At 32.3% G+C, this 12,922-nt stretch overlaps 1 protein-coding gene across 1 annotated transcript; it reads left to right on the top strand.

The window, feature by feature from the left end:
• The first annotated feature begins 8,678 nt into the window (after window positions 1-8,678).
• LOC133205976 (zinc finger protein SNAI3-like) lies at window positions 8,679-10,912 on the top strand. Its single transcript, XM_061341881.1, has 2 exons — window positions 8,679-8,972; window positions 9,797-10,912. Exons 1-2 carry the CDS (start codon window positions 8,747-8,749, stop codon window positions 10,789-10,791), a joined length of 1,221 nt encoding a protein of 406 aa, XP_061197865.1. The 5' UTR covers window positions 8,679-8,746; the 3' UTR covers window positions 10,792-10,912.
• Window positions 10,913-12,922: the final 2,010 nt, after the last annotated feature.

The following is a 12,922-nucleotide window of genomic DNA, read 5'->3' as shown; positions in this document are numbered from 1 at the left end:
ATTTTAACATGTTTAAATAACAAATTAACATAACTCAATACCTTCTTGTTAATTATTCTTTAAAAACATTATTTTTTCAAATACGCTTTTTATTTCTGTCGATGACGCTATCTGTGCGTACCTGGTAAGAAGCGTGATCACGTGACGAAAACAATCCCGTCTTTTGTCAGCACCGTATGCCAAGGGTTTATGAGGAGAGTAGCGTATCAGAAACCCTTGGCTAGCAAAGATGGAAAATTAAATACGCACACCAAACTGGGCAAAATATTTCATTTCCACGTACTTTGATTAATTTTTCCATATGAGTGAATCCTTGCTTCATTTTATTTAAAGTATATCTCAGCTAATAGGATTATTTTCATCCCCGCACACACCGCCATTTCCAAAGAGTGATTTTACTTTATACCAATATTTTTATAGAATGAAGTTATAGGCATTTGCACGCATTATTCCTCCATGTTCTTTATGAATATGCTGATCTTTAAATACAGAACACTTCACTTTGGTTACTTGTTCTAACGGGTAACAAAGTACATATTATATGTGAATATGATTATTGTTAAAACAACCATCTTTCTGATTTTCATATCCCATAGTATCAACTCCAAATTTTACAATATATCTCAAAATATATAAATACATGGGCTTTCAAACTAAGTTCCATCAAAAGAACATTTTTCTCGAAACTTTTTGCTTTGTAGGAGCCCTCGAGTTCAAATAGCGTATTGAATCCGCAGAAAATTCATGAAAAATGAAATTGTGTGACCTAAAAGTTTAGTTTTTAACGGAAAATGGAAAGATTGTTTATTGAATACAAACTAAACTGTGCATTATATCTTTGTAGATAAGATTAGAATGGAAATCTCAGTCACTTAACTTAGTGTTTTCAACATAGAAAACATTTCTTTTCAACATAGACAATACCTTTTTTCATGAGATAAATCTTAGAAGTTCTGTTTTGCTTAAAACTAACGAATTCAGCAATTCGCTTTGTTAGAGTTCAAGTTCAATTTATTCTCCCAAACCAAAATATTGGTACATGGGGTACATTAATAACATATATACATTTTATACAAATTGGTCAGAGGTACATTTACATACACGTATACAATAAAAAAAAATATGACACAATATAAGTATAAATATCAAAAAGAAAATAGAGAGGAGGAAATATATTAAGGAGAACAGCCAGCATCATAAATAGTTTTCAGGTTTTTTTTTGAATTCGTTCTTAGTTGGCATTAGTTCCATGAATTTAGCATTTGGCCTGCAAGAATAATAATTGCCTAGGTATTTTTTTTCTTACATTATCTAAAGCTTTACATTCTATATTCTAACTGAGAATTATTATAGAGAGTACAGCTTCTTTCGGAAAGTGGTATACCATACCGTCTTCAAGTTTCTACTGATAGATGATGATTTGCAGTACGAAATTTTTAAATTATTTTTCTAAATTTTGGAGATAACTTATCAATATAATTTTCAAATCAAAAAATTTTGCTTGAAGATTTTGTAAATTTGTTCTTTTGATGAATTATTTATATCACTGGACCATTTCTGAAAAAAGACGTTGTCTCTCTATGGAGAAGCAGTCAACATAATTGATATTAGCTCCTCCGAAAAATCATCCTCACAATGTCAAGGTTTTGTGATTTCGGAACTCCACACAAACACAAAACCTTGACATTGTGAAGATGCCGAAAAATATTGACGGTCATTTCATTTTTACAATTGACCGGCAAAGAGAGTTTTCCACAATATTATTGATTTTGATTCTGATTATTAGATTGAGTTATTGTGAAAAAATGATACTGCAGGTCGTGACTTCCAAAAAAACTTATCGTCACAAAATAAAAAAAGGAACACAATGACCGTGGCAATTTGAAGAAAAACTTGCTTTTAATTAACAAAAAGTAGACAAGTTTTGTTATAGTAAGGGACCAAGCATTATTTTCACAATGGTGGGACCGATGCAAAACATCATGGAACAGGTACTTTTGGGGTATTCATTGGCGAGGGGCAAGCATTTTTCTTTACAACAATAATGTTCTTGTAGATAGAACATTCATATTTTTCTTCTCGTAAACAAAAATTATCATTCAAGACAAATTAGCAAATTATACACTACAAATTACTAACCGTTGAGTCTGATATTAATTTTGAATATTTACGAGTGTTGCCCCAAAATTCCGTAGACTGTGGTCATATCTTTAACAAAAATTAACGTATCTCTATGAAATTTTCTGGGTGGATAAAGTGTGCTGTTGGTTGATAATAACGAAGTTTTAACATGATTACTTGAAAACAATTCGAATAATTAAAATTTCAGTGTAACCGGAGCAATCTCCGACGAATTTAAGAAGGAATTTATGTATCTTTAACAAAAAATTTCAAATGGTGGGGAAGGGGGGGGGTGTTATATCATTCATAAAACAGGTGTCTTGTATTTATTTGCATGCTATGGTCGGTTTTATAACAATTGTCATTGCAAGAATTTCATAATTTTATTTTAAAACATTTGAATATGGATACGAATGTAAAAAGACTTAGTGATATGGTTTCTTTCCCCCCCCCTTTTTTTTTAAACTCGTAGTGATTAATAAAATAAAATGTTGAGAAAGTTTTATTAAAATGAGACAATAATCAAATGTTAACGATTTATCTAACTCTTTACATGTACTTTGCAGTGATGTATAATTATGGAATAACTTAATTCTAATAATGAGATACTAACTCATTTATTGAAATTCTGAACTGGTACACCAGATCACGTTTTCAGCGAGATGATATTTGGAATGTTTATCTCATGAGTATAAATTCGTACTTTTGTAGAATATTTTCTCATTTTATAATCAATATGCTTTTTTTCAAAATAAATTCGAATTCTTCTGACATCTGTATGAAAATCTAGTGTATGTCAAGGAAGGCTGTCAATTATTTCATTTTAAGAAAAATATCTCGAGTTTCTTCGGTCACAGGTGTTGACTCTTTTACGTGGATAATGCATTTTATCTTTTGAAATCAAACACAATCTCATCACTCCCTAATAAGGGGCATCTTAGAATTACTAAAGTTTCTTTTCAAATATCAAAAATCCTTGCCCTCCATTTAAAAGGTACAAGAAAGAAGTTATTGAAAATCCATTTCCATCTGTGTTGTGTGTTTGTTAAGACAACCTGTTGCCAGCGAGTCCTTTACAAGTGGCGTAACGTAATATTTACGCGTTGTTGGGATTTACGTCCGAGTGCTAGTTGTTAATGGGAAATTGAACAATATGAGATATCTGTTCATTTCATTTGTGAATTCAAATCGGAATTCATACAAACATTATGAAATCAATTTTCGTCTGTTGAATTTGTCGTCACTTTCCAAGAAAACACGTGCATCGAACTTGTCGCACGCGCGTATGACAGACTCCGTGTTTTTGGACGGCAGCAAAGAATGAAAGTTAGACACTGCTTCAAGAATATGAATTACCGAGTCGTCAGTCCGATTAAATCCTGCCTGACTTCAACAGCCTTTATGTTGTCAACAGAAACCAAATTATCTCTTTTTTTTTTTTTTTTTTTTTTTTTTTTTTTTTTTTTTTTTTTTTTTTTACAAAATAATAACAACAGACTATAAGCACAAGTTCAAGTAAGGAATTTATTTGAAAAGGGGGGGGGTGTCAAAAGCTCTTCATAATCGAGTTTTGTCAGTCTGTCCCGTCGCTGCTTGCTGTTAACTTTGCACTTATCACATACACACTTTCCCACAAAACCAATTTTATGCAAACAGTCAAACTTGCCACAATGTATAAACATGTACAGGTATTCTTGAATTAAAGGGAATCGAATGGGCTATGTCCTGTTTTCAAGTGAGGATTAGTTAGATTTAAATGTCTCAAAAATCAATTGGCTATAAAAATGAAAATTTAACTAAAAGTTGTTGTTTTTTTTTTATCAAGAATAAAATCAAATTTCTTTAAATCGGCCCAAAATACCAGTGAATACGTATCATTAGAATATAAAAGAGAGAATTGTGGGGTGGGGGGGGGGGGGTATGAACAACTGGAACACAGTTCGAATTTCTTTAAATCAGGGCCTCTGGGTCTAAGATGGAGGCGCAACAGGGAATCAATGTATAACAAAAAAACATTGAATAACTTCTTGTAATACAAACAGCAGGGGAAAAATGTTTAACGCTTTAAGCATTTCGTGCGTAGAGTCAAACTTATTTTAAAATTCGCAATAGACCAGGGTTGGCCATAATTTGTTTGTTTTATTTAGACGAAAAGTATGAAATCTTTTCCACGAAAAATAAGACTGTAATCTTGATACAAAGCCTCTGAAAATACTGTAAGTTAAAATTATTAAAATCATAAACTTAAGTTGATATTTATATTAAGGGGGTTGGTTTCTCTACATTATTTCTATATGTAGTATTCATTCATTTGTCAGATATAGTACTCAAGGTGACTCGAGCTCGGATGAGCGGTTTGGCACAAGTGTCTGGTTCTCCAAAATAAATAGACGCCTAGTAATCTTGGAAAATTACTTGGTCATCATTCTTGTAGCACTTGTAATCTAAGCCATATCTATCGAATATAAAGTTTGTAATTTAAAACTGATGATTCTTGAAAAGGTAGGTACTCAAAAGTTTAAAATATTACAATTACATAAAGAATAAAATATGACAAATGAGAAACATAGGTTTAGTTGTAATCAAATGATCAAATATATAATCAAATGATATGATTGCCGGTTTACTATAGTATACTCAATTTTTTAAAATTGATTTGTAGTGTCCCAAACTGTTATATAACTTAGGCAAGTTTAAATATTTTTTGAAAAACAACCTCTCTTTTAAAAAAAAACATTTTTATGAAATCAAAATATATGTAAATATGTCAAAACGAAGACACATTTTTTTTTTAATATTGGTCACCTTTTATTTTAAAATTTTATTTTCACGATTTGTACAAGAAGTATTGCAGAGTATATGATAAATGATTCAATATAGAGTCTCTTTCTGTATTATACCTCATTTTCTTTTCTCTATTCATCGAACACAGTTGAAGTTAAGAACAGAACAGGAACACATCTGACACTCTGGTTTGTAATGATAGGAATTGATTTATCAATCGTAGGCTGTGGTTAATAAAATTTACGTAAAGCTTTGTACATTGAATGCAAGATGTTCCTAACAGGTTTAGACTAAAAAAAAAAAATCCGCAGGATACTCGTGTTTTATTGAAATTCGACGTCCCCCCCCCTTTTTTTTTAAATTGTTTGTTTTGATCACAAATTGTTCGCATGTAAATGTAATGTAATCTGTTTCTCAAACACCTGTAACATACTTGCATTTAAAAATATGATTCCTCAGATTTTTCAAAAGAAAAATTTTCAGTGAAAATACTTGTCAATTTGAAGCTTTCATTGTACCTTGACACATGAAATAGCACCAGGTTGTAATTTTAACCAGGTACGTGCTGCCTGCTTCGCTAATTAAGAAACGGGTGCACCGCAATTGGTAGCGCGTGCGGTGGATGTGTCGCTCGCGTGCGAAATGTAACATACACCCTTCAAGATTTTTATTGCAGTTTTCCTGGAAGGTGGCCTTTGTTTGACTGCATGTGATTTTTATCAAATATGATGCTTAAATGAATTTAATATTGCAGAAAAACAGGGTCATCATAAAAGGCACTTTCGATTTCAAGGATTTCGCTTTTTTTTAACATAATCAATTACTGGAATATATATATATATATATATATATATATATATATATATATATATATATATATATATATATATATATATATATATATATATATATATATATATATATAAAATCATTTTCTAATCTTTTAATTTAAAAAAATTAGATCTCTTTTTTTTTTAAATACAAATTAAAATGTTGCCCTTTTTTACAATAAGTTTAGATAATCTGCATTAGACAACAAACAAGGACATTACACATTCATGTATGCGGTATTTACAAATATATATAGCTACGTCTCCTTAATATCAAACAGTGGATCTTTATGAACCAAATAATGCATACATAATAGAGAGAATATACATCTCGATTGTTAATATTAAGTGGAATCTTGAAAGACTGTACTATTGAATATTTTGAAATATATATTCCAAAAAAAAAAAAAAAAAAAAAAAAAAAAATGAAAAATGCGTAAAATATGTCATGTATACTGTATTTTTTATACTAATGTATTTTTTTCATACAAAATCAACAGTTACTGTATAGCATTTCTTTAAAAAGCGGGAAAAACATCAAACGATATAAATATACAAAACAGGTGAATCTTCTGTCTAAAATCCAATTGTTCACGTGTCAATGAAACAGGTGAAAATGGCGCATAGTCAGTCCAGCGTAGAGCCATGTCCCGGCAGGTGCTGGCACCGGAATGCGATCCCGACGTGTGCCCAAAATCACTGCCTCCCGTTCATTATCGAAGCGAACAATCTTTATTGCTTATACCTGTCTGATATAGAAAAAACTTCAGGGTGCAATAAAATCAAAGTGATGATTAAAAATGACATAAATATATTTACTGTATGGTATATACAGTTGTTTATACTTAAATTGTAAAAATTACTTCTTAATCTTAATCTAAACATTTTCATTTAAGTTAACAGTACAATGAAAACAAAGCGTCTGCAGTTTTAAGCTTAGATATAAGATAAATTTAATTATATTATTTATTTTATTGTCATTTGATATAAATATTTTAGAATTTAAGAACAGTTCCGTTGTTTTATGTTCTGTAATAAAATATTTAACAAAGGTCCTAAACCAGTTTATAATTAATATTCAATTATTTTATACGGCTTTAAATACATGCAGAAATATATGCAGTATATGCATGTTGTAATTTTTGAACAGTTTCTGGCATGCATTTTGTATCTTGTCATCTTTACATGGCTTTGTTTGAGAAACGACAACAGTTGTGAAACCGTAACGTCCCAGCAGGGAAGAGAAATTTCAGACACGTGTGTGCTGATTACTTCCGTTATATTCAAGACTTTTTTCACACAAATATAGTAATACGAATAAATCTACTTAGTTATTCACACTTTTCAGTGTCAATTAAATCATGAAAAATTTTCATGCGAAGGCAGGATATTCTCTAAAAAATATTGATCTTGCATTTAAAATATTTGCACATTATTATTTTTATTTATTTATTTTTTTTTTTTTTTTGGAAGACTATTTCATATGTAGAGAGAAGACAAGAATAAATATATAAAATTATGTATAATAAATGTTTGAAAAGTCCAGTGTTGCACCTGAAAACACTGCTGTAAATGTGTTTTGTGAATCAACTATATATTACTAGTAAACCAATAAGGTGAATATATATAAATAATTAAGTCATTTATTTATGTGTGTCATTCTTTATTAACTGAGATTCAAAACGACCCTATATAATATAGACACCCCTTCAGAGCATGAGTTCAGTTTTGCTATCTGCCAAAATGTATTTATAAGCCGGGCAATAAGAATATATTTGTTCAGAAAATAATCTTAAAATCGCTTTGAAGGGTGAGGAGTATAGAAAATATACAGGTACTTTGTAGAGTTTACATGAATCCAACACTAAATCAATAAAACCGTCCACTACCATAACTAATTGGCAATATTTGTTACGATTTAATTTCCTATATACCGCTTGAAATTTTAAATTCCTTTTCAATACAAATATTGCCCCCAAGACTTCTGAAGTGACTTTAAAGTTTGCAAAAATAATATATCACTTGAAACCAGAAATATGTTCTTTCATATATTTCGAACAACAATAGCGGATTAAAGCTATCTTAACATGAAGAGGTAGTTCTTAATATTTGGAGGAGCAATTAATTTGAATCGAACAAGATGGCTTGGCAGGTCTTTTAAATACGAAGGGGTGGACAAAATACGCGAAGCAAACACAAATTTCAATGGAACACTTGTTATTTCAACAAGACAGTCATGCGGACGTTTACTTTCAATCAGACTTGGCATGAATTTTAACACCTTGTCGTCTGTATCTCCCGGAAGTTGCTAATTTCTAACACGTGAATTCCGTGTAGAAATAGGAAAAGAAAACAGTAGGATTCTGTCGTTGACACTTCGTTGTTTCTTTGTTTTTATTTACCACACGTCTTTATTTAATTAGCTGAGTCCCCTGTCTTGAAATAGATATATTAAATTTTCATTACATCAAATCTCAATGCCAATGTAAGTTACACAAAAATAAAAACAAAAGTTCAGGTAGTTAAATAAATCATACTCTTGTTGTTTTCAAACTTCGAGGAAATTCTTCAGGGCACTGGTTTTAGCACCTGTTACCGTTCTCCTGAGCATATTTATTCAGATTGGTTCAAGAAAGATATGGGGCGGAGCTTTGAAATTTGATTGGTTCTAGCGATATCAAACTTTCTCAAATCACGTTCTCTGATTGGCAGAGACTAAAAATGATTTCTTAAGAATCAAAAGTGGATATAGTATTTTTATAGGAAGGAGGAATATGATTTAAAAAACGAAACTCGAGAAAATTAAGTTTTGGTTCATTCGGCGTCCACAAAGTCACTGAAGCCACGAACTCATGCGTGTCCTTAGAAAAAAAAAATACGGGTTAAAAAAAATTTAAAAGCGAGGGACGTACTGGTCTAGGAATGGTTAAGCATACCTGATTTCTCCAAGTTTGAACAGTTTTAAATTCCTTTACACTTTTTTAAAAAAAAAAATACTGAACCGGTGAAAAATGAATGTTTGCCAAACTGGACAAGGCACAAAAGACTTGAGCAGCAAATCTGCTGTGGATACAACTATCCTTAGGATACCAAAGGAGAGGGATAGTCTACATAAGTTTGCCATCAGGGAGATGCTGGGAATATCAGATGACGAAGCTGAACGACCAAAATCTCAAAGCAGAAGCGAATCAGAAGTCACCAAATTAGATGAAAATTGCAACAACTTGGCAGGAAAAGGTATGAGAAATTCTTTTTTTTTTTTTGAAATAATTTCTAATCACTGATTTTTATTAATTTACAATTCATATCGTTATTCACTTACAAGTATTTGGGGAGGGTGGGGGGGGGGGGGGGTCCTAGCTATCTGCCCATGATGATGTCGTGTTCTTTATTACTGAGCATTTAAACAAAATCAAAGTGTTTGACTATATGAACATTTTTATTAGCTATAAAATATTAGTATAAACGAATCGAACTATTCAGCTTTTTTGAAGGAAAATAATATTGATACCATTTTTGAAAGATGTAAGAATCGGAGTATCATGATAAATAAATTTTTGTAAAGTATTAGCGCAATTTCTGTCTTGTTTTGCCTTATTATTCATTAAATGCTTAAATTACAAAATAAACTATCCACTTGGATTGAATAAAAGAGTGAATAATTTGCGAACAGGTGTATCGGTTTTATTATGTTATTGTGGTCAAACGTGTCTGATGTGTCGCATCTTTTTACCGATCGACCCTTAGGGGGAAAGAGTGGTTCTCCTATTCTCCAATTTTAAATGATACAATTAACAAGTGTTTTGATACAATGGTACATGTGAAAATAACAAGTGTTTTGATACAATGGTACAGATGAAAATAACAAGTGTTCAACATTTGTGCAGATATTGAAGCACTTATATATATTTTTTTAATGATTTGAAAGGGAATAGATACATTTTAAAACTTTATTTTTAAACTAAATAAATAAGGACCGAGGTCTCCTTTTTTAGGTTCCAGCATTAAAAATCCTTTACTTTTAACATATTTGCTTTAATGATTTAATATATCTGTTGCAGAAAGAAAATCCCCAGTAGCCACAAGTTCCCGAAACTCTTCTCCGCATAATGTCAGTATGTCCAGTCCCAGTCTACCGGGCGAGCAACATGAGAGATTAGTAAACTGTCGGACCCAAAGTAGCCCGCTGGGATTTCCGCCGCCACCACCATACGATTTTCCATGGCCAGGTCCATTATTCCGTGGAATGGCTCCTCATTTTTCACCTTATCTACCGTTTGGCATGCCGATCCCTGGATTTACTCCGGGATTCCCGCCACTACATCCCGTAACATCAGAGCATCAATTTCCCTTAAAAGCATTGAGTGATCCGTTTTTAGCATTCAACGCCATGCGCCATGCTTTCCCGCAATCACGGTCATTGGCTAGTGCGCATTTACCATACCCTAAACCTGTTTCAAAATCATTGAAAACTGACAGCGTCGAGGAAAATGATTCTAAAGTATTGACTTCAGCATTTGATCCAGTGGTTTCTAAGTACAGTCCTTTGCGAGAAAGCTCCATGTTCGAACTTGATTTGTCTGTTTCTGGAAAGAGAAAAGAGAGAGATGGAGAGACAATGCGATATCATTGCGATGGATGTACCAAAGTGTACGCAACATTTAGCGGACTCACAAAACACAAACAGTTTCATTGTGCCAGTCAGGTCAAAAAAGAATTCAGTTGCAAATACTGTGATAAGACCTATGTGTCTCTTGGAGCCCTGAAAATGCATATAAGAACACATACTTTGCCTTGCAAATGCAAACTCTGTGGAAAAGCATTTTCGCGCCCTTGGTTACTTCAAGGTCATATCCGAACACACACAGGGGAAAAACCTTTCAGGTGTGACCATTGTGCACGTGCGTTTGCAGACCGCTCCAATCTTCGCGCGCATCTCCAAACTCATTCTGACATCAAAAAGTACAGTTGCAAATCCTGCTGCAAAACATTTTCGCGCATGTCTCTTCTGTTAAAGCATGAAGATGGCTGCTGTAGTAAACCTTTATTAGTGTAAAATTAGTGTAAACCAGGTGTTCTTTCGGTGTCTAGTCATAATAAGCGGGTTTTTTGTGCATTTTTGAGTGCTAATTGGTTTTGAACTTACAATTATATATTCCACTTGATTTGATGTAAGATATGCTAATTAAATTATTGAAATATTCAAATTCAGATTTTTGTCCTCTTATCATTAAAGAAAAAAAAGTGTGTATTGAATTTGTAGATAATAATGGCTATTGTAAATATTCTTATTAGCGCGCTTTTTAAGTGGTTTCATTATGACAGATAGCTAGCTTACTATAAATTGGACAGATGACCTTGTGTTACCTTAAAAAACCAAACGAAGTCGTTGTTATTTCATTGCATGTATCTAGCTGATTAAAATATTGAATGATTTTTTTATTCAGCTTATATCAAACATTTTTTTTATTTGAGACCTATAACTAGTCGAGAAAAAATGTCATCCATTGAATCAGTTCTTTGAAATATTATTAGCTAAATAGGCCACTTCACGGCAGGTGCGAGCTGCAGGTGTAATTTAAAAGTGGTCTTCCTTACTTTCCCCTCGTACGACAGGTGATTTTTACCTTCTATATAAAGGCTGGAGGGAAAAGTTTACGTTAATTAAATAAATTACGCACCTTACCCCTCCCTCTTCACATTTGAGTGAAAGACATAAACCACTCCGAATAGAGATATTGTATTTGTAATTCACCTGCTCCTATCACTGAGAGGTATACTTAAAGCGAATGAAATCGCTGACACGTTTAAGCAAGTCATTATCTGTCTTGCCATTTGTCCCCATATCAGGGTTTCATCAAATAAAACCCGCAGCATTAATATTCCACAATTGCCTTGACACCATGCACAAGACAAAATAGATTCGGGATTCAGTTGCCCCGCGCGGGTGGGAAATGCCACGCGAGCAGTTTTGTTTGCAGACGATTAAGGTCGCGTGGAAGCAGCCGAGTGAATCCATCTACATCCTAATATAGCACATCATTTGCATACAACGGTGATGCTTGAAAATGAAAAGCATTTTTCTGTTGGAAGTGATTAAAATATCTTGAAAATTTCAAATGCGAAGTTTTAAAACCACATCATATAATTTTCTTTTAATTTCATTAATATTTATTTTAATTTTTTAAACTCTTAATAATATCCTGCGAATTTTTTTTTTTTTTTTTTTACTTTTTGAAAGTGAACGAGAAAGAAAATTTGCAAAACGGTATATCGATCTAGCTTTTTTTTTTTTACTTTCATTATAGTCTGTAGAGGTAATTAACAAGTACAAAATTCTATTTCTGATCAGCTTGTATAACTACTGATAGATTTTACAGCTAGTTTGTTCTTTACTTTTCATACAAACACCTGGCAGACTTATCAGAATTTATATCCTCTCAATTCTAACTTAAATATCTATAAAAACAAGGCAAGAATTATACTAAAACACGAGAAAATATTGACATCTTTCCCAAATCTTCGGACTGGCAGGTGCGACGTGATTTGGAATCCTGAGATGGGTTCTCGCACCTGCTTTTTACTCGCAAAAAGTGTTGATTTTGGGGATCTATGCGGGAGGGTTAAAGGTGAAGGGGATACTTGTCCACAATTTCACGTAAACGTCATTGGGAAATAGATGACTCTAAGTGGCCCGTAACAAAAGCTAACAAGCACTATTAGCACAACACACAATTGACGGATTTGTGTGTTAAAATTCAAAATTGAAATCGAGAAAAGTGCCTTGGAATGTTAGACACCTGCAGTTATATGAATAATACTTAATTAGTTTAAAGTATTTGTCCATGTTGTTTGAAGATTCTCAGTACAAGTCACGAAAGACTATTGGAAGCAATCAGATAATACGACAGAACACAAAAGGAACAAAAAAATGTACAAATAAATTGTAAAAGTTCAATACACACAAAATCGACGGATGCGTGAAGGACAATTGATGTATCTCACACCAGTTTATGTACATGTACTTCATATTTCAGTCCGACATTTATAAATTTACCCATTTTGAAATGAACTGTATACCGACATTTAAATAGAATCTCTCTCTCTCTCTCTCTCTCTCTCTCTCTCTCTCTCTCTCTCAATAAACATCTTATTTTCAAAATGGCAATGGAAAAAATTACTATTTC

The sequence above is a fragment of the Saccostrea echinata genome, unplaced genomic scaffold (genome assembly GCF_033153115.1).
Source record: "Saccostrea echinata isolate AGI-Se365-2 ecotype Australia unplaced genomic scaffold, CSIRO_AGI_Sech_v1 ptg000054l, whole genome shotgun sequence".
Taxonomy (NCBI): Eukaryota; Metazoa; Mollusca; class Bivalvia; order Ostreida; family Ostreidae; genus Saccostrea; species Saccostrea echinata.
Note: the sequence above shows the minus strand (reverse complement) of the source record. Positions and strands in the feature narration are given on the sequence as shown.

What these genes read in the sequence shown, in the direction of transcription:
- LOC133205976 (XM_061341881.1), top strand. Translation starts at nt 8,747, where the DNA reads ATGAATGTTTGCCAAACTGGACAAGGCACAAAAGACTTGAGCAGCAAA. An exon ending in CAACAACTTGGCAGGAAAAG is followed by an intron (nt 8,973 to 9,796) that starts GTATGAGAAATT and finishes TATCTGTTGCAG; the next exon opens with AAAGAAAATCCCCAGTAGCC.